This window comes from Solea senegalensis, linkage group LG2 (assembly GCF_019176455.1).
Source record: "Solea senegalensis isolate Sse05_10M linkage group LG2, IFAPA_SoseM_1, whole genome shotgun sequence".
NCBI classification, from domain to species: Eukaryota; Metazoa; Chordata; class Actinopteri; order Pleuronectiformes; family Soleidae; genus Solea; species Solea senegalensis.
This window is the reverse complement of record NC_058022.1, coordinates 2,361,870-2,384,024: the sequence shown is the minus strand read 5'-3', so window position 1 is coordinate 2,384,024 and position 22,155 is coordinate 2,361,870. Positions and strand designations below refer to the sequence as shown.

Genomic DNA, 22,155 nt, shown 5'->3' with positions numbered 1-22,155 from the left:
GAGGCTAAACAGTAGAAATAAATGGGGAAGAATGGGAGGAGGAGGTGGGGGGGGGTGGATGGTCATTGAAGAGGTATTCCTGGACTGTTATTTCACATGGCGAGGCTGCAGTCGAAGACTTAAGGCGGGATATGTCACTTAAACCCCACCACACGCCTTAGCATAGCGGTGCTCTCGTCGCTTGGCGGCTGGCAGACGCTCAGCCGCGGTTCTCCCGCGAGGCGGCAGCGGCGGGTCCGTCCTCGGCGAGAGGATCATCCGTAATGAATAGAGGAAACAGGAGAAGCTCGCTAATCCACGATCCTTGAACATGAAGGTTGTTTTTCGGTGGCCTGGACAATGTTCAGATTTCTCAGATTATGTAGATTACCCACCCGATTGTTGGCTATTTAAGGTGATCATGGTGACATCAGTGTTGGGTTAATCTGCGAAGGGATTTTTGTTGGTAATGCAAAATGTGAAGGTTATACGTGTACAAACCTCTGACAAGTCTACAATGTGTCACACTGAAATGAAAGGAAATGGAAAAACTGGGTACATTTAATCCGAAAATGATAAATAATTTCAAATGTTTAATGTTTTGTGCAAAATAAAATGTGCAAACACAATAATATTATTTGTTTCAGCCACACTGTTGCTACATCTGTTGATTATATGGCTGTAACTCGTGATTATTATCATAGTCAAATGATCGTTGGAGCCAAAATATGTCCCAAAATATCGAAATAATTTTCTCAAACTCAAAATGATGACATTCTCAAAAGTCTTGTTTCATCCGTTAACCAACATAATTAAAGTTTTAATTATTTTTTGTTATATGAAGCAAAGAAACCCCGAACATATTCACAAATATTTAACAGGTGGCTGAAAACTCACCATTTTTTAAAAGCAACACAACCATTTTATCGATAATCAAAAGGGTTGATTATCCATCGTAAATAATCCATTACTGCCAGTATGTTTAAATATTCTAAACTCCATAAGTGCTCCACACTAGAGGAGCAGCTTCAAGATGCATTCATGAAACCTCGTAAATTTCATCACTTCTGCATACACACAAGTTTAATTCAAAATGTTGTAGTTTAGTTTGTTTTGATGTTATAAAGGTGTTTGTTTGATATCTTAAGTTTTAGTACTTATTCTTTCGAAGAGGAAAGACGTTTATGTTTTAATAGTTATTTTTGTTTCATTGCAGAAGTAATCAAGTTTCCGAACAGGTTGGCATTAAAAAAATCTCAATGTCTTTATTATGGCTTTCATTGTATTTGTTAATTATAAAAACAGGGTTTTATTTCTTTTATTAAAATACGTTTTTATTTCCCATTTTGTAGTTTTTTTTTTTGTTTTTAACAATAGCTTTAGTTTTAGCACTTATTCTTTGAAAAGAAAACACAGGTTTTATGTTATCTGTGGTTTTATTAGCTAGTCTTATGTTTCATTCTGTATATTATGTGCAGAACAAATCAGGTTTTGGACCAGCTTGGCGTTAAAAGTAATTCAAAGTTTAAAGTCGTCATTCTTATGAAATTACAAGACGGTTTTATTATCGTGTTCAGTGCTAACCCGGGTTGTGACATGGTGAACGCTGTCAACACTTGAGTATTTTATAACCAAATGAAGAATTGCACAATGTGATGTTTCAGCATTTTACAACATAATGTGTGTTTGTGTGTCTGTGTGTGTGTGTGTGTGTGTGTGGGGTGAAATAAAGGGCACATTGTTGTTACTGCAGCTCCTGCTGAATAATTACAACTCATCACAACTCTGTTTTGATGTGGAGTGGAGTCGTGTTTGCGGACGCTCTCTCTACCTGGGCTGAGGTTCTCATGGACGAGGCTAAAAATACCGCCGCCCTGCGCCCGAGCGTCTGCCGCTGCACTGAAGCAGCGCAGCTTTGGTCTCGGAATGGGCAGGAAATTAAATTTGAAGCGCTGTTAGTGTTTGAGCTCAGAGTGACGTAGGTACGAGATGAGTCTAACAGCAGCACTTTTATGGCATTTGACTGGTGGCTGGTGTTAATTAAGGCACAACACTGTGTGCGTGTTTATGTGACTGTGTGAATCTCTTCACTGGTGTTTTGATTTAAACTCCCGCGGTCAGTGGTTTACATTGGTTGTGTATTTGGTCATCTGGGTGTGTGTGTGTGTGTGTGTATATGTCGGCGTCGTCTTATCTTTCCAGTGGAAAATGGTCGCGTCACGTCAGTTATTCTCGAGCCTGTTGGAAGGGTTGTGATAGTAGCAGGTGATGTCTTTTAAAAACCCAGCAGAACCACATGTCCAAGTCACTCGGCGTCCATTACTCATCCTGCAGGCATGTGCACTACACACACACACTCACACACACACACACACACACACACACACGGAGTGAAAAACGTGTGGTTGAGTGTGTAAATTCACAGCTCTGCGGCTTGTTTTTTTAAAACTTTTTTTTCCCTCTGAGTTTGAGAGCATGAACTTTAATTAAGTGAATACACTCTCACTCACTCACTCACTCACTCACACACACACTCACAGTAGAGTGAGGTAAAAACGTCATGTATGTTTTTTTAAAGACGCTACATTAAAAGTTTACTGAGCCATAATTTTCTCTTTTCATGGGGGAAACAGTGCTGAATAAAAAGTAATTACTGGTCAAGTAGTCGTCGTAGCAACACCTCGACATGATGCCGTCAACCAATGATCTGCCAATTGTCGGTACCAGTGACTTATTTGCAGCATTATGATACTATTAAGTGCTTTTACTACTAACTTTTAGTTAAAAAACTAAATTTGAATGACTTTAGTGACATGTATCAAGTTTCTGTGAGGAGAAAATGCTTAATTTGTAATAATATATAGATTAATAAATAATAGACGGATACTGCGGATACTTAAAAATGGCAAATATTTGTAACATTTCAGACTTTGTCCCCTTTCTCTCCTTGAAAATCAAGAAAAATTGAAAATCAACAATTGAAAGTTAAAATATGTTGTCGATGTTTATCTCACTCTGGTACGAACGAATGAATGAGCATACATTCTTTTCAGCTGCGTGAAGGACACGTCTTGCGTTATCTCTTAAGTGACCTCGTCATAAACATGTTTTCATCCTATTTTCTGGCCTTTAAATTCTGCACTATAGTTTAATTCATTCCATAGAAGTGAGTCATTTTGGTCTCCGCGGTTCACTGGGTTGAGTGAAGGACAAATAAATAAATAAATAAAACAATTCATCAAAAACAAATCCTTCATAGTTTACTTCATATCATTTGTCTTTTGGTGAAACAAACGTTAAGTGAGTCGCACCCTGTCGGACTCGTTTAACGTCCGTGTCCAGCTGTGTGAAGTAGTCCGAGTGGCCGTGTAGTTATCATTCCTGAGGCCTCTGCTGAGTTTGGTCCCGGTCATATGATCTTCAGGATCATTTGTGTAACCTCTGTCACCGCGGTGGTCCCTCCCCCCAGGGACGCGGCAGGTCGCAGGACTTGGCTCATAACGAGTGAATGTGAACTTGTTATTTCTTTATTTCTACTTCACTCCCATCTTCACATTTGAGTTTATTCAGTTTTGTTGTATTAAAGCTGTAGTGCGTAACATTTAAATATAAACACATGTCTTAGAGGTCAACTGACGTGATTTTCTATGGACAAGGACAAGTTTTAGTTTGCTACGGCTGAATAATCATTCAAAATTTTTATTTAATATTAGTTAAAGCCAAAAAGTGTGTCAAAATATCATTTTATATTAATAATTGTCTCGTTCTATACACATCTTACTCTGCAGACTGAAGAAAACACCTTCGTTTCTGCACAAATATCACACAGTAATAATTTTAAATTTGTATTTTTTATACGAAAATGAGAATAACGATGTAAAAATTTACCATGTTTGCTGCAAATTGTTTTAGCACATTTATTTTTAGTAACATCTTTCTTTTTTTCCCTGTTTATTGATAACAAATAATTAAAATCTGCCTTTCCAATCTGCACTGCAGTGCCACGCCATAAAAATTATCTATAGTCCAAATATTAAATACATCATTGTTGTCAAAAACGTAACTTTGTGTCTTAAATTGTAATAACTGGCCAATAAATAACTAATAATCAGCGAATACCAACTATAAAAAACATTCAATAGTGGCCCCGACTTGTGTCACCCGGTGACATTCCCACGCTGCACACAGGAAGTGACTTCTTTTATGTCCACACAGACACAGACAACAGCAAAATTAAGCTAGTAAACTGGGATGACAGTAAACACGAAAATGTGTCCTCGGAAAGTTTCTGACTTGAATTCTGCCAAAAGCCCAGTTGTTAAGCCCCGCCCCTGCACTGCTGCTGTATACACACAAACGCTCCCTCAGTCGGGTCTGATAGTTTTGCTCCACAGACTTACACGAATAATGTTGTGTTTCTATCTGTTTCACAAAGACAAAAAAACGGAGGCAAAATAATAACGTGTTACCAAAAGTTACGTAAACCCAAACTTTTGAATTCCGTCGAGTTCATGCTGTATAAACGACAATAAAAACTCACTCTGAGGTTATAGATAGAATCTTTCCGTCTATATATTGTCACTCTTACTCATTTTTCCCCGAAATCTGTCGCTTATTCCGTCTTTTTGGAGAGGTTCAGTCAGAGGTCCTTTGCTCCACCGCGGCTATTTTTAACGAGGCCCGTACACACACACACACACATGATCCCACAGACCCGTAAACAGGTGCCAACTTCTGTGCCGAACAGTGTGCTGCGGTGTGTTGTGGTGGGGTGTGTGCGCGGGGAGTGACTGTGGGCTGGTGTCGCAGGAATGCGTGACCTCGTCGGCCTCTGCCGCGCTCTGGCTTTGATGGGACATTCCTCTGGAAGGTTCCTCCTCCTCCTGCTGCTGCTGTCACCGAGCTGCAGGCCACCGATACGGCTGTGTGTGTGTTTTTATGTGCCGATGTGAAATTCATGTTCATTTATTCACTTATTTGCGAGCAAACTAGGGGGTTAAACCCATTGTATGCTGATATGAACACAAAATGACACCATTCTGATAGTTAACGGTACTCTGTTTCAAGTCCTGAGACAAAAATAACTCATGCGGTGTGTTTAAAAACATCTAAAACGAGTTATAAACTCCTCATAAACTTTATTTTTAACCAGTGATTCCAGAATTTCCAAATAAAAAAGGTGTAAAATTACAGATAACAGTCAAAATAATCCACATGATGCCTTCAATACTTTAAAAAAATCAATTTATTAATGATTCCAGCAGCAAAAAAATAATCTCCAAACTTGTTTTTTGAGCAGTTGGTTGGAAAAAAATCTACAAAACATTGTCAATATTTCAGTAAACTAAAAAAAATAGATTGTTAAAGGGCTAAAAGACAAATAAAATATACTTGAAGTAGGGTTGAAATGAGATTTTTCATCAAAATACATGACTCTCGTGGGGAAAAAAACACTCTTTTTGGCTAAAAATGTTAAAGTCAGATTGCATATTTTTCGGGGACTGGGTGTCTGGGACCCAAATTTAGCCCTTAAGTGTGTTTTTTAAGTGTTTTGAAGCTTTGATTGAAGACATAATTTGTGAGTTGAGTTTGTTGAGTGATGAATGAGCAGTTTTAGTGTGATTTTTCTTGATGAGCTAAGCTATGGGTGTGTTTTGGCGTCTTGGAAAAGGACAGGAAGTGTGCTGGCTGTGTCAGGAGAAAGTGTGTGTGTGTGTGTGTGTGTGTGTAAAAAAAGAGTCTCACGTTTTTTTAAAATAATTTTGTTCTTGTAGATTTAAAGATTAGTGAGAGGGGGAGAAAAGAGTGTGAGTGAGGACGTCATGAAGCGATTGGCTGGTGGAGGCAGAGAGGAGGGAGGTGTCACAGAGCTGTAAGGAGTCTCCAGGACGTCTTGTGGAGGAGTCGACGGAGCGGCAGAGTAAAGCGCAGTCTCCATTGGCTGTGAGTCTCGCGTGTGCGTGTTTCCAGATCTTGAGGAAGCAGAGGAGAGAAATCCGAGTGTGGAAGAAGGAGGGAGCTGTGGAGGGAAGAGAGGTGAACAGGAGGACAAGAAGGCAAGAGACACAGTTAAGAGTGAGAGGGTGAAGACGGGGAGAGAACAGTGGACAAAGGAGGTGAGGAAGAAGGCAGGAGGAGCTTTCTCTGTGGGAGAGAAGTGCTGACGAAGAAGAGAGAGGAGGAAGAAAACAAAGAAAGGAGGGTGAGAGAAAAAAAAAAGTTTGGTGGAATCAAGAGTGACAGGGTTAATGAGAGGGTGAGTGAGTTATCAAGTGACTAACAAGTCTGTGCTGCCAGTCACACGAAACCAGAGACACTTCTCAGTGACAGGAGCTGCTCTTTTACTTCTGTGTGTGTATAGCACTCTTCCTCTTCCTCCTCCTCCTCCTCCTCCTCCTCCTCCTCCTCTTCCTCTTCTCTCACTGTATGCTGCTGTTTGCCTTAACTGCCAGTGGGTCACTGGGGCGCCACTACATCGCCATGTTCGAGGCCACGCAGAACGTCACGCTCAAACCTACGGAGTCCTGGAGGGAAGCGCTGCTGGACACCCGCGTCATGGACCTCTTCTTCACCGTGAGTAATCCTTCCAACTGCTTATTTGTTTTTGTACGTTTCCGGCCTGGAATTGTTGTAATGAGGGGGCGGAACAATGAATCAGTTATAAAGTGAAATCGCAATTGCACTCTTAAAGTAGTATTGGCTAATGGCTATTGGCTGCTACCAACCAATTTCTTTCATCGAGTAATTGTTTGGTCTGTAAAATGTCGTTCTCAAACGTCATGTTTTTGTCCAAAATTGTTCAGTTTTAATGATTTCTTTCTTAATTGGAGCAAAGAAACCAGAGGTTATTCACTTTAAGTAGCTGGAAAATCAACGAACTTTATATAAGTTGGCCGAAATAAACACGAACGATGGAGAAAGAACCGAAAAATGCGCCAACAAAATCTAAATCAGACGTCTGGAGATCGATGAGTAGACTGAATAATCCCACTAAATCGCACTATATGATATCGCAGATACTCAGCATATCGCAATATCAGGATGATACCGTACCATGACCTAAATATAATTAATAATCTATTACTCTCATCATTGTAGCCTTAAAATATAGTAGTTTATCCTTTAATACGGGTGCCATCTTGTTTATAAAAACAATAAATCAATTATTTACCAGTTAATCAAATAAATAGATTTTTGATTTGTTGGTTTTTAGATCATTTTAGATTTTTCAGCTTCTTAAATGTGAATATTTTCTTGTTTCTTTGCTCTGCCTGTGGACGAAAGGAGACATTTGAAGTAAATTTACTTCACCTTTTACTTCAAGTTTTACGTAAAATGATCAAATTGCATTTTTTTGTCAGAACAAAAATGCTATGAAATATTTCACCGTCATTGTTCAGTCCTGAGTCCTAACAAGGTCTTAAAAGTCACGTAAATGTGTTCATGTGTTCACGTTCAAGTTGTGTGTTCTAATTTAACAATGGCTTCTAATTAGGTCTGAATGGTTCACAGTCGCTAAGGCTTCAGTTTAATTGTTCTGCACCAGTTTAAAGTCATAAATATCTATTTGTGATCCTCACCGTAAAAGCTTAAAGTTATCTGTCTGAAAAATCGCAAGCAGTTATTCTTTCCTTGATTGTTCAGCCCGAGGTTCAGTGATTAGTTTTGCTGCTCTAAGGTCAGTGGGTTTGAAGTTGGCATTTGTTGCTGATTTGATTTGTGTGAAATTTCTCGTTTCACTGATTACGTTTTTTTTTTTGCCACCGCACAACGAAAACAAACATTTGGAATCGTCGTTGCTCTCTGGTGTTGTTCTGTAGTTCTGTCTGAGTCTCCTTCTGTTTTCTCTCCATCTGTATCGTTCTGTCAGGGAGGTAACCGCTGAGGTTTTTCAAGTTCAACTATTTCTGTGTCTCCCGTCGGAGTTTTCACATGTCCTGCTTTACCCCCCCACCCCCCCACCCCCGACCTCTACATGGTGGTTTATTTCTAATAAACAAAGAGACAGTTTGTCTTTTCATGTTGGGTGAAGAAATCCCACTTGACATCGTCCTCTTGGCACTCAAGTTTCTTTTTTATGACTTGTGTGGTTTTGTCTCCGACGCTCCATTAAGTAGATTTATGGCTGCTTTTGCAGTAGGGTCGTGTTTTTCGTGCAGTAAATGTGTATTTTTGTGCACTGGCTTGTGTGTGTTTAAAAGAGGCGGCTCATGTTGGCTGTGCAGACGGCGTGGAGGGGAAGTGTGGAACAAGTCGGTCATCCTTATCCGTCCAAACTGTCCATCTCCTGATCCACCACTGCCTTGAGCCTTATGCGATACTTTGCATGGTGATGTATCGCTTTTGAGACGCCAAGTATCGATTTATTTATTTTTTTTAGCATGTACTTTTTTAACTGTTGTTACAAATAAATATTGGTGGTGCCAAGTGCTCACCAAATTTCAGCGAGTTTATCGCAATATACGGTTTAGAAAATACTCACACTTTTTCACAATATCGTGATAACATCATATCGTGATTTAAATATCGTGATAACGTCATATCATGATAACATTGTGATAACATATCGTGATTTCAATATCGTGATAACTTCATGATTGAAATATCATGATACATCATCGCGATAATATAATATCGTGATAGCGTAATATGATAACGTCATATCGTGGTAACGTAATATATTGTTATTTAAATATCGCGAAAACATATCGCGGTAATGTCATATCGTGATTTAAATATGATAATATCGTATATTTTTGTCTTGTGTGTTTCCCTTGTAGTGTAGCTATTCGCATAAATGCTTTTAGCGAATCGTACTTCTTACGATTTTCAGATAGTGCTCAATATTTTTACTAAAACTACAAAACTAAGTTAAAGATTAGAAAAGATAGTAGCCACGGTAACATTGTCTCTGACCTCCCTGGTGGTGTTCTCCTCTTTGGGTTCACTCAGGATGAATGAACCCGCCTGAACCCACTAAGTTCAGTGTGAAAGAAGCTCTCATACAAACTCATACAAAACACTGCTTCAAATTTATGATGCCAAATACTGCTCTCTGACTCTCTGATTCTTTATCTTATCTAAAGAAAAAAAATATTGCCGTATGTCTCCACCTCATCACTCACGTTCATGCTGCCAAACACAGCGTCAACATCGTTGGCTTGTGTCGGGTTTATTCATCACGTTGAGAGCTAAATGACTCAGTGAGGACATGATTTGTGCGACATCCCCCTCCCCCCCCGTTGTTGTGTCACAAAAAAAATCCTTTCTGTCCTTTTTGGGTTTGAGGCAGATGGTGACAGAAGCAGAAAAAGAATTGTTTAAGGAAAGAAAGCAGAAAATAGAAACTCAAGTCTATTTTACTAGACTCCCACACAGGTGCAGAACGTGTCGTAAACACGTGTTAGTGGTCGCCTCAGTTTGCTGTCGTGTGTTACGGCGTCTGCGAGTTTTAAATTTAAACCCTCTCAGATGTGGTTTGACCCATTAGTTTGTGTTCTCTGCCTCTGGTTTGTTTGAATTTGTTTGAGTCACTGCTGCTCTAACCTGCCCCGCTACTAAATTCTGCTCCACTGCATCTTAATCACACATGTCCCTTTGCCAAATTCTGCTCCTATTTTGTACCTGTAATTCTTTTCAAAGCTGAACATAGCAAAGTACGTCTGTTTTTTTTATTTTATACATGAACAAAGTATCCAATATCACATTCTCTCTAGTTTTTACTTTTGTAAAATACATAAAAAAAACACTGTTGAAGTCCAATTTATAATCAAAATTCCTCACCTTTTTTGACTTTTTGGGGTTATAAAGTATCGGCTAAGTAATTTTAAAAGCGAGACTGAATATTAGTTCAATATTGTTTTCAGTAAATCACATTGGAGTAGGAAATTTGCACTCATAATGGTTTGATTTTGGTTTATTTGCATCTTTTTATAAAAAAAACATCAGAGAAAAAAATGATAAATTAAAATAGAGCACATGTGAGGTAGAAACAAATTTTAGATTCATTTTAAGACAAAATGAAATAAACATAAATATAATTTACTTAAATATAGGGCTGCAACTAATGTTTATTTTTATTTTTATTTTTATAATCGATTAATTGAGTAATAGTTCATTGGTGTTTGTTGCTAATGTCTTGTTTTGTCCACGAACAAAAAATGATTTAGTTATAATTGATTTCATTATTTGAGCAAAGAAACCTGAAAAGATTCACATTTAAGAAGCCGAAATACCTGTATTTAGTAGACGATTAATCAAAATAATAGTTGCAGCCCTATATTAATTCAAACATAAATCAAGTTTCCTTCAAATTGGTTTGGTTTATTTGAACATTTGTAAATAAAACATCAGAAAATCAAATAGAATTTACCATCACATTATGTATTGTCATTATAAGAGAAAAAAACCCAAGTATAAAAAGTTTAAATAAGAAACTAAATAAACAAAACGTTACAAAAATCATCATCCATGTCATGGAATTTGTATGAAAAGTTTTATTTAAAATAAAATGACTTGTATACATGTTGCAGTCTATGCACATCCACTCAGCCGCAGTCGTATATTTATTTCTCTGGATAAGTGTTGCACTCATCGGCTGAAACCCACGACTTTGCTCTGGCTCTAATTTGCCTAAAAGATTCATTCATCACATTCCGAGACATTTGTCCTTCAGCGTCACAGACGGGAGTGAGAGCATTGGAATCCTCGTGTGTCTGTCGCTGTTCAATGAAAATGTGGCTTTATTTAATTTATCTGGTTTATTTAAAAGTAAAACAAATCTGCAATGAAAGGCAAACACGAGTTTAGTACCAAAAACCTAAATGTTTGTGTGAATCCTTTCGCTGTCGGACGACCTGGCACTCGCGTGGTAGCGTCTGCAGTAGAACAAACACTTGAGTAAAAACAATGATTTTTCTTTGCTCTGACAGTCTGCAGATGCCTAATTACAGTTTTCTCCTGCACTGTTCTCGATAGTTGCGCGTCCCTGACACACACACACACACACACACACAAACACAACTTCTCAGGCTGATTGTCCTTGATTGTCAATTATCAAAAGCAATCTCAAATAACTGTCATTTGGCTCCGAGAAGCGAACCTAATCAGAGATTTTAACACACAAAGCACGCAGAGGGGGCCCCCCCGGCCCGACGAGGATGTGACGGGGCCGGTCGCTGAATAAAAATGTTTGTCATTTTTCGGCCGGTTGTCTTTGGAATCTGCAGGATGTGTTTTGTGTTGGTCTCAGCTTTCAGGCCTTCAGTGTCATCTCACACGCTGGTATTTCTAGTAGCTCAACTGTTTATTGTAAGGCTGCTGTGTCTCCGTCAGCTGTCGTGTGTGTCAGTGTGTGTGTGTGTGAGACACTGTCAGTAAGAGCTTGTTGTGTATATTTGTGTGTTTGCGCTGCATTTATCTGAGTTGTTCCTGCGTGGTTTCGTATAGTGCCGTGTTTATTCGGTTTAACGTGGCGCTGCTGTCTCAGCTGCCGCGTGTCCTCAGCTGTGACAGGATAATAGTGTGTATGTGTGTGTGTGTGTGTGTGTGCTCAGAGACACGCGCCATCAGGGTCACAGTCCACTGCAGACCAGTGGCAGGATTAGAGCTCGGCCCCAGGATTAGGGGGGGCCCCCTGTTAACAACCGCAATAACCCACCCATCATACACACTCTTCAACCTGTGTGGAGTCTCTGTCCCTCTGTGTGTGTCCGTCCATCAGCCTCCCATTATCTGGCTCCATCACTGTTGTGTTTGGAACACTTTAAACACAAGAATGAATATTTGTGCGACCGTCAATAAATCTACACAGAATCACTATTTTAGGAGCTCCTAAACAAAATCTCAAAGGTTATATTTAATCTGTGATGTCTTTTCCTGGTTTTAAAGGTTGTTGCAGCACTCATTTACAGCTGACACATTTATTTAAATGTTATGATATTAATCTAAACACTGATTTAAAATACATGGATCCTACGACGTATGAGTATAACTGAAGATGTAACATGAGAAGAAAGTCGTGATCTTTTGAGAATAAAGCCGTAATCTTTTGAGAATAAAGTCGTGAGCTTTTGAGAATGAAGTTGTGATCTTTTGAGAACAAAGCCGTAATCTTTTTCGAGCGAGAATAATTCTCTGATTCTCTAATTCTGTGTCTGTCCCGGGCCTGAGGTCACAGTCACAGCTTCTGACCGACCGAACAAGCACATAATTATTTCAAATATGAGCTCAATGATTAGTATAGGTGTGTAAAACTCCAATGACTTGAGGACCAATGCAAAATGAATCTAAAAGAGAGACCTCTCTCTCTCTATATGTATGTATATATATATATACACATACATACATATACTGTACATGTCGCTTTTCTGTTTCAGCACAGCTCTGAGTTTCAGGGATGTCTGATGGATGGTGTGATTCCGAGTGATAGGAAGGGGGAAGAAGTAGTGGGAGGCTTGAAGGGGATGGAAGAAAATGGAGCAGGGGATGCAGATGTAGAGCTGTGCGTATAATTTAATGGGCGAGACAAAGAGAAGAAAAAAAACAGATGGAGCAGAGAAATACGATTTTAGAGAGAGAGAGAGAGACAGAGAGACAGAGAGACAGAGAGAGGGAGTGAAACATGGATGCAATTTTCAGAAGAGAGCTTTGAGGATAAATGGGCCACGGGAGATTGAAAAGGAAAAAGCCTTTTTGATTGTTGGCCTCCTTTAAAATAAACCTAATTCATTTTTGTTTCGATTTTTAACAGCCTCTGATCACAGTGTACACACACACACACACAAAGAAAAGAGATTGCATAAATGCACACACACTCACACTGAGACATCTGTAATTTTGGCCTCAGTTTTTGTTTGTGTTTCTCTGGGTTTTTCAAGTTTCACTTTGGCTCGGGGAGATTAGAGAGCAGCGTCCAGTTGTGATTGAGTGTGTACCCACATGCAAACATAAATCATACAATATTGCCAGATGCATCTGGTTTATTTCACGCAGACGTACACACTGCAGCGACCTTGTAAACACGTGCGCGCACATACACGCACACATTACTGCAGTCAGTGTAAACACTCGTACACACAACACAAATGTTTGCACTGCGATATTTATGAAGACATTAGCAACGCGAGGTCCTGTAAACTGATCAGTTGATCGACATTGATGTTACTGTTTGGATAATCAGCTAATGTTTCATGTAAAAAAAACCTGTTAAATTTCACTGTATTAACCCGTCTTTTTACGACAAAACTATAAGTTTGAAAAGCAACCGTTACAAAATTAACAAAAAACTAAAATAACCAGGCTCCCCAGCACTGATCGACGAGGACTTTGTCGATAACTGAACAGTGAGTACACAAATTAAATAAAACCAGCATAAATAGTTTATTAAAATAATTTAAAGCAAGATTACACCTCATTATGTATGATTTCCCTGAGCTATTTTCAAATAGCTCTAAATGTTGTATTCAGGCGACGTTATATAATGTTTCCTAACTCTGAAAAGCCAACATAGACGATTTAATTGTTTGCTTTTATTAAAGCACCTTGTTAGTTGAGCTATTCCAGCAGCTTCAACATGCATTCAAGAAACCTCGTAAATATCTGGTCCACAAATTGAATGTGTTGCCACCTTGTGATAATACCTGCACAACACATTAGCTTCGGATAAAAAGATTTGGTTTTTTGAATGCTTTGTCAAAGTTACCATGTTGTAGGATTTTTATTGTCTGTATAAAACTGTTGTTGTCTCTATTAGCAGCAAAACCAACACAGAAAGACACAGTCTACATAAATATTTGTTTATTTCATCGTCATCTCAGTGTTGAGTAATATTCCTAATATCATGCCCAAGCTCTAGAATCCACCATAAATAACACAAAATCAGATTTAACCAAATCTCATCAGTAAAATAGAATAAGAAACTGACCAGATTGTCCTTTCCTTTCTACAAAAATGTCCTCACTGATCTGTCAAGATCTAAAACTCAGATTTGTCCTTGACAGCAGGCGCCAATTAATATGATGATAAAATGTAAATAAAATGGCCCACAACCTCCTCTTCCTTTTAATTTTCCATCTGTTTTTGAGATCAATGGATTTATTTTGCGTCGCAAACATGGTTTTATTGTTTTATTATAAATGATAGGACACGGTCAAAAGTCCTGTTTATTGTTATTCTCTTATACAACGACGTAATTGAGGACGCGAGTCCACCCCTTTGGTTCCTGACAAAGATTGATGTAGCGCGTAAATCCTATTTGTGTTTTCCTGAGCTGCAAACAGAATCAGTTTGTGTGGAGTTCGGGGACTGATGAGGCTGCAGCAGACGCCCTCAGACAGACACTAATCCAATCCGAGAGAGTGATGGCGGAAAAGAGCGAGCCACAAGACAATAAGTTGGAAGTGCAGTGTTGATTTGAAAAAAGAGAGAAAGATGAGCCTCTGAGCCCCTGAGGTAACAGACACCAGGCTTTGTCTCCTTCTATAAATATCATCCCTGCCTTTCTCTTCCTCTCACTCCCCTCCTCTTTATTTCCATCTCTTCCTCTGCGTATTCTCATCTCCTCCCTTCCTTCATCCTCCGTCCCTCAGCTTCATCGTCTACCTGTATTTCTCCTTCATTTTCTCTCATTTCCCTTTCTTTTCTCCACAGTTTCATTCGTATCGAATCCCAATACCGACCAGAATAATAATAATGTGTCTGCACAGCACAGCTCTAGGGGGTTTGTTTTATTTACACTTTTATTGAATCTGATTTCATCCAGAATCAAATCTGTTTATCCCTTTCAAAAACCCCTCTTTATACTTCAAACATTTCTCGGTAACCCGAGTCATAAATAAACAATCTGAGAGTCGCGGTACATCTGCGTCAACAATCTTTGATTGTGTGCATGTGCCACTTACACAGAGAGCAAAGTAACGTTTGGGAAAAATGTGTGAGTGCTGGTATAGTCGACTGGCTGCAATGGCTGCTAGATCCCGGTTCCCGCGGATCCTTGGAATCCTTGAAAGTTTGTGAAAATTGCCCTGATAGAGGTAATTGAAAGTGCTTGAAGTGAAGTTGATATTTAGGTAAACGTCTCGTTTGTTAAGACGCCACCGACTGTTTGATGTATGTAGACGAGGCCTATGCAGGACAAATGTGGAGTCATAATTACTAGCGGTGTTGTGGACACTGTCCACCGTCTTTCTACCGCAGTTGACGTTAGATTCCGTGCAGAACAATGAGCGCGTAAAGTACAGCGAGAGAGAGCAAATGACGACGTGACGGGAAATGAAAATTCCAAGATCACTTGTCCAGATGCAGCAGATCAATGAAAGTGGTCGCCATCATGGACGAAGACGCTCTTACAAGTTGCCTGGTACTTGCTACTTTTTAAGTAACTGCTCTGATGAGGTTCCAAGTGAGCTGAGCTGATACTAAAATTGTAAAGTCAACAGACTGTCACTGCAAGAGTCATGAGCTGCGGCGTCCGACGAAGAATTAAACCGAACAATGCTGAATCAGTTAAAAAGACTCGAAAATGCTGGAAAACATGCGTTAATCTCCCAACATTTAGCAAAGGAAATGTCTGAAATCTCAGTATTTAACAGAAGAGTCTGGTGTATTTAGTGACAGCACTGCTGCCAGCAATATTGAGTTTGAATCACAACCCGTTCAGTGGCATTTCAGTGACGGGTGTGATGATCTAAGTGATCTACATGCTATACTGCTTTTTACTACTATTTTGAAAACATTTGGGAAACAACGACACAGCAGGAAAAAAAAGGGCCCTCTCTTAAGGTGTGTTGTTGCATGTAGGTGACCAGGAAATATGATTTGGTCTTTAAATAAAATCTTAGTTTAGATTCTTTTTTTCTTTGCTTCAATTCCTTTTTTCAAACAGAAATGTGATGATTGGGTTCCTCTTTGTCAAATATGATGAAACCAAGCATTTTTGAAGACTCCAGTGTAATTAGGATGGGGCTGTTTTGTATTTTGTGCAATAAACAACGAGTTATTTGAGAGAATAATCAGCAGGTTATTCAAAAAATAATGTTTACATGACAGAGTAAACAGAAAATCATGTGCGAAGCCATCGGAATTTCCTGCTTTTCTGCATTAACAGATCGTAAAAACGAGTTGCTGTCATCGTCCGATCTTTGTCCAAGTCACAGGGAGAGATGAACGCAATGTGCCCCGTCTAATAACACACAAACATTTACATTCTGTGAGTGTCTCCATTGAACACGACCATCAAACATTCACAGTGCTACGCCTTGGATTTAACAAGAGATTGAAGCCCCTTTTGGCAGTGATAACCTCAAACAGACGGTTTTTGTAGTTACACAGAGCCTCTGACATTTTCTCACGATGTTTGGTGTGAAGCGCTGTGAGGTCATTCCACAACATCTGTATTGGTGCTAGGCTTTATTTGTGAGTTAGTCTGAGGGAGATTTACTCGATGTTTGGGGTAAGGCTGTGGCTGGAGAGCAGCCAGGCCGACATCACGGCCAACTCGCACACATGTGTTGCGTTAATGCTCGACAGTGTGATGCTAGGTGCCAGAGATGGCTATCGGATGTTAGCAGAGCGGCGTATCTCATGGCTAACTACATGTACGTAGCAAGAATGGCTAATGTTGCTGAAGGTTTGGTGCACTTTTGTCCAGTCTCGTATAAAATACCTAAAAGGGATACTTAAAGTAAAGTACACATACGTGAGCTAAGTATTTGTACATTACAACACTGCTTTTGTACAACAAAAAAACGTGGGAAATGGGGTGAACAGCCGTGTTGGAAGATACTGGTATTGGTGCAATATTTGGCAAACTCACCAGAATGATATCGAAATAATGAGAAAGTTGAAATCCTACTCAATATTTTAACCCTAAATACGACGTAAATGTGAACGATAAGTGACAAGGACGTGATTGTCTGCCACATAGTTGGGGCAGATTTTTTGTGAAATGGCTGGTTATAGCTAGATGGTAGTGGTAAATACATATAAATAAATACATACAATAAATCAGTTCGGATGTTTTATTAACCGCTAACTTGTTTAAAAGAGGTGAAAAAAAACCCAATATCGGTAGATACCCGAGCCATCAATACAATGTAGAGTTGACCAGCACATGGTAATGTACTATATTTGCATAGGGTGTTTTGATTGGCTGCTGCTTGGAAGGTTGAGCATTTCTCAACGTAGCCAACTAAGTCCCTTCTGGCACAAGCGTGCAAAGCAAGGCAAAGTTTCTGGAATGTGCTCCAATTGTCTCAAATGTTTCATTTGAAGCCACAATTGTCAGACAATATCCTGTGCTATACCTTGGTAAACTTGGGAATTTCTGGTGCGTTCCAGTTGTAGTCACAAGTCGGGCGATTCCGTGCTTCCAACTTGGAAAGTCGGGGGGCAACCTCACAATCTCTGAACTCTGCTCCTTGTTCTGTTGATCTCTCGGTTGTTTCCATGTTAAGTCAGTCGTAAACATAGTACTGTACTTGCTTAATCACTAACTAATTTGGTAATGGATTCATTGGAGTTCTCTGACTTTTTCTCCAGCTTCTAAAATGTGAATATTTTCTGACCAAACGACTAATTAATTGAGAAGACAATCATTAGTTGTAGTTAAACTGGCATTTTCCCAGCTCCCAGTTTTAATCACGTTGTCCGTACTCAGAACGTTGCTCCGTCAAATGTCCCTGTCTGCTGGGACAATGTTGTCATGCTGATATTGACTTTCTTTTCTTCTATGCCACATGCAGTACAGGTGGTTCTTCCTTTCATCTGCCCACAGAACATTTCCCCAGTAGTGTTACGGAGTGTCAAGATGGTCTTTGGCAAAACTCAGGCACGCTCAGTCAGTGATGTTTTGTTTTTTTGTTGGGGAGAGCGGCGGTTTCCTCCGTGGTGTCGTGCCATGGACTCCGTGCCTGTTCAATGACTTGCAGATGGTGGATGCTAATGAGCTACAATGATTCCTTCAAGCCTGTAGCTGTTAGTCTGGACTTGTTTTTTTTTTAATCCTCTACCCCACCGAGCATCTGTGTTGTGCTTTCACTTTAGCTGGATGCCCACATCTAAAAAAAAAAAACAACAAACAAAAACAACGCTGTCTTTTTTGTTGTTGTTGACAGATGAACGTCCAAACTCTTTGACAGGACTTAAGTTCTCTTAAGATCTCTCGTTTTCACGAGGCACGGTTTTAATTAGCGGACTCTTCTCGTGAATAGCATAATCAAAATATTTTAATAATAATTCAAACACACTCGTCCAGTTTTGTTTCATGATTTTCCTCTAACTCCTGACTCCACTTTAATGTTATTAGCCAAGGGCTTCGCATACTTTTTTACAGTGTAAACAGTGACATGATGTATTCAGTGTGTATGAGACGGCTGAAGTATGTTTGTCATTAGGGTTAAAGTCAATGTGTTTGTTCATTTGAGCTGCAACTATGGCCTATTTTCCTTTTCCATTAATCTGTCCGCTACTTTCTGATTCATGAGTAAATAGTTTGGTTCATAAAATGTCAAGAAATTATGAACAATTTCTGTTTGTGTTTCCCAAACTCTGCTCTTTGGTGACACTAAACTGATGCGTAAAACCCACTGATAACTTGTACTTAAAAAAAAAAATAGTTAAAATAGTGCTGCAACTACCAATTATTTTCATAACGGATTGATATCCGGTTCATAAAATGCCAGAAAAGTTGGAAAATGACGATCCGCGTTTACCCAAAACTCAAAAAATGTCACTGTTCTCAAATGTCTCGTTTTGTCCACAAACCAAGATGAATGAGTTGTAATGATTTCCAGGAACTACTTAAGACATTTAAGAAGCTGAAAAAAACAATTAATCAGTTCTCAAAATAATGATGAATAACTTGGTGGTCGATCAACGGTTCACTTGCTGATCTCTTATATTAGATAAAAGTCGCAAAACCTTGTGGAAACACACTCTTGTTGTGACCTAAACTGCCAAAGCAAACACACCAGGACCCAAATTGTGACAATGTCTTAATGAACAGCGACCTATGGTGCTTTTCCGTCATACAGTTCTAGCTCTACTCGACTCTGATCAGTTTGGTATCAGTCCCGCTGTTTTCGCGGTCGTCAAAGCATGTGACGCCATTTTATACGCGTCGTATAGTATCGGCTCGGCTCAGGACCGCGTCAGAGCAGGTTTCAGGTACCATCACTGATGGAAAAGCCGAGTTGAGCTGAGTAGTGCGAGAATGGAAAAGCCCCATAATTCTCCGCTGATACCAAATCCGCCAACTAATCAGTGTGCAGGGTCTGCGGTAATCTGACCTGCGTTCCCAAAGTGTTTCATATTGTTATATCATGTTTTTGTTTCCTTTGCGTCCCTCCCACTCCCCACTCCCTGACACACACACACACACACACATGCTCACACACACACGTACATGTGTATCTCTAACTATAGTCAGACTCAAGGCGACTGACTGACATTACTGGCATGGCATGGATCATTCACTGGTGCAGCTGCTTTTTCAGAGCTCGCGCTGTTCAATCCTTTGGCCTTGCGCTGCCGCTTCCACTCCTCCCTCCCCCCCTCCCTCATTTTCTCTCTCGCTTCCTCACTCATTCGCTCTCTGACCCCCCCCTTCTTCCTCCCCCGTCCTCTCGCTGAGCTCTTCCAGAGGATGACTTCACGTTCTGGAAGTGGAGCAGCAGCAGCAGCAGCGAGGACTGTGGTGGCTACGCTACGTTAGCATGTGAGATCTCTTCCCAGCAGTGTGGCTTACGACCAGCCAGGCACCCCCAGCTGGAGAGAGAAGAGAGGAGGGGAGGAGGAGGAGGAGGAGTGGATACAGGCTGCGAGGAAGAATTTAGAGGGAGAGGAAGTGATTTGAGAGGAGGAGGAGGAAGAAGAAGCGACAGGGAGAGAGGGGAGGTTGAAAGTTTGATTGCTTCAGCGATGGGGCTGTGGGCTGGCACAGAGCGCGGAGCTGGTGAAGAAGTGCTCACTCTGGATTTAAGAGGATGACAGTTGAAGAGACGGGAGAAGACGAAGAAAGAGCGCGGGGGAAAAAGAGCTGAGGATAAGAGAGAGAGGGAGAGAGAGAGAGGAAAAAGAGAGGAGGGAGGCAGCAGCGGAGCTCCAGACGTCTACATAGTACCATCAGTGGAAACACATGTTGCTGAGGGGTCTGCGATGACTCGCAGTGCCGTTACCGCTCCCACTCGTCTCTCCCGCTCACTCCCCTGCTCCTGCTGCTGCCCCGAGTGTGACGGCTCAGAGCGCACCGACCCCTCACAAACCCCCTCACGGCTGAGTGGTGGCGGCGGTGGCGGCTCGGGCTCCACACTGGGATGAGACTGAGTCGCGCACAAGGAGCCAAAAAAAAATCCTTGCTCTCCAGGTTCGATTGAGTCGGTCTGCGGGTGATTGTTTGTTTCTGACCAGGGTCACGGTGTGTCTGAAGATAGACGTGTTGAAAAATCATCTCGCCATTTTGCTGCCGCTTCAGCGTGCTGGGTCACACCAGTGAGTATCTGTCCTGCCCGGGAGTTCTCAGCAGACGATGATGATGATGATGATGATGATGATGATGTTGTGTTTCTTGATTTTAGTGACATGAGGCAGGTTCACTTTTTCACTGACTTAGCAGTTTGATTTTGAATTTAAAAAAGCATCAGCGCAGAATCGGGAGTCCTGGCTTGGATTCTCTTCCCACTCGGCACTGAGAGGATGTGACCCGAATCACTGCTTCTGCCCACACCAGCTATAAAAAGTCTTTAAATTTGATTTATGGAGGTTCTCGTGTATTTTTCCGACTCGCCATAGTAACGCTAGTTATAACTGTTTTTGTAATGTGGTTGTGGTCAGCAGATGTAAAACTATTATAAACTGCAAGTGACACGAGCGTGGCAGGGTTTGTGTGCACTGTCACTGTCGTTTTTCACAGCTGCAGCCAAAGCCATTTTCACGCATAAATTCCTAAGAATTTATCTCATCTTTCTTTTTCTGTGATTATGACGAAAAGGAAACTTTAATTCAATTTAAGTCAAGTAAACAATGCCATTATCTTTTAGTAATTGATGTTTATGATATGAAAAATATCGCCTGGTGGTGACAACAGTTGATCGCCATGGTTACGTCGAACTTCAGGCCCTGTCAAGCATTTATTGTTAATTAAATAATTCATTTTTTTGATTTAAACGGAGGACAATGAGCTCATAATTACGGCTGGCAAATAATTAAATCACAATTTATATCAAATAAGATTTAATATATGTTTATTTAATGTTTATGTTCCTTAAAAACAAATGTTTATATTTGTATAGATATTTGAAATCACAATTTTTTTTATCATTATAATAACCTGAAATATAGTTGTTGAACTACTTTGTCAGGCTCCTCCTCCTCTTATCTTAACTTTTAATATATTAGAATTGTTTTCCTTTTAAGAATGCAAGAGGGGAAAAAACTATATAATTAATAAAAACCTTTAAAATTGTAAATCTTGAACTTTTAATATGACGGAAAAAGTAAAGTCGTGACCAATAAAGTATAGAAATAACACAAAATTACTTTGACACGTGAAAATAATTGCTTTAAGTTGTGAAATGTTTCCGTTTAACGAGTTTATATTTTACTGATGTTTAAAATGACAAATCATCATTTAGTTTTCACGTTTAATTGCATTTTATCTTAATTATCTCATTATTAATTGACATTTAATGACGGTTATTATTGATTTTGACTGATTTTTAATCCCAGCCTTACTTAAACTATAACAGTTTTCACGTCTCTAACTGCTTTTTCAGGCTCCTCCTCCTCTTTTATCACGACTTTTATTATATTTTTCCTTGTAAGGATGCAGGAGAGAAAAAGAATGCGATTCATAAAAACCCGTCATGACGTAATAAAGTTTAGAAATAGCCCACAGAAAGTCGGAATCGCTGACCCGCACGTCCTTAAAACATACAATAGAAAACAAATTTAATGCGCTGACATTTTTACGTTTCAAGGGTTAAACGTTACAGACACACAAGAGTTAAAACCACGTCACTGTGGAGCGATTGTTGTCGCTCAGACGCTGAAAACCTCGACGTCTCGTCCTCTGACCGCGTTCGCCACCAAAGATAAAAGAGGCCCCGGCTTCGTGTTCGTGTTTGTTCTTATTCTGCCTGTAATTGACAAACAAATCCTCAGTTTAACCTCAGCCCTGTA

At 40.0% G+C, this 22,155-nt stretch overlaps 1 protein-coding gene across 1 annotated transcript in view; it reads left to right on the top strand.

Moving 5' to 3' along the window:
• Positions 1-22,155, top strand: part of xpo4 (exportin 4) — a 66,581-nt gene that overhangs the window by 13,190 nt on the left and 31,236 nt on the right. Inside the window, exon 7 of the mRNA XM_044016458.1 lies at positions 6,440-6,552. Coding sequence (XP_043872393.1) covers positions 6,440-6,552 — 113 coding nt within the window. The remainder of the gene's footprint in view (positions 1-6,439; positions 6,553-22,155) is intronic.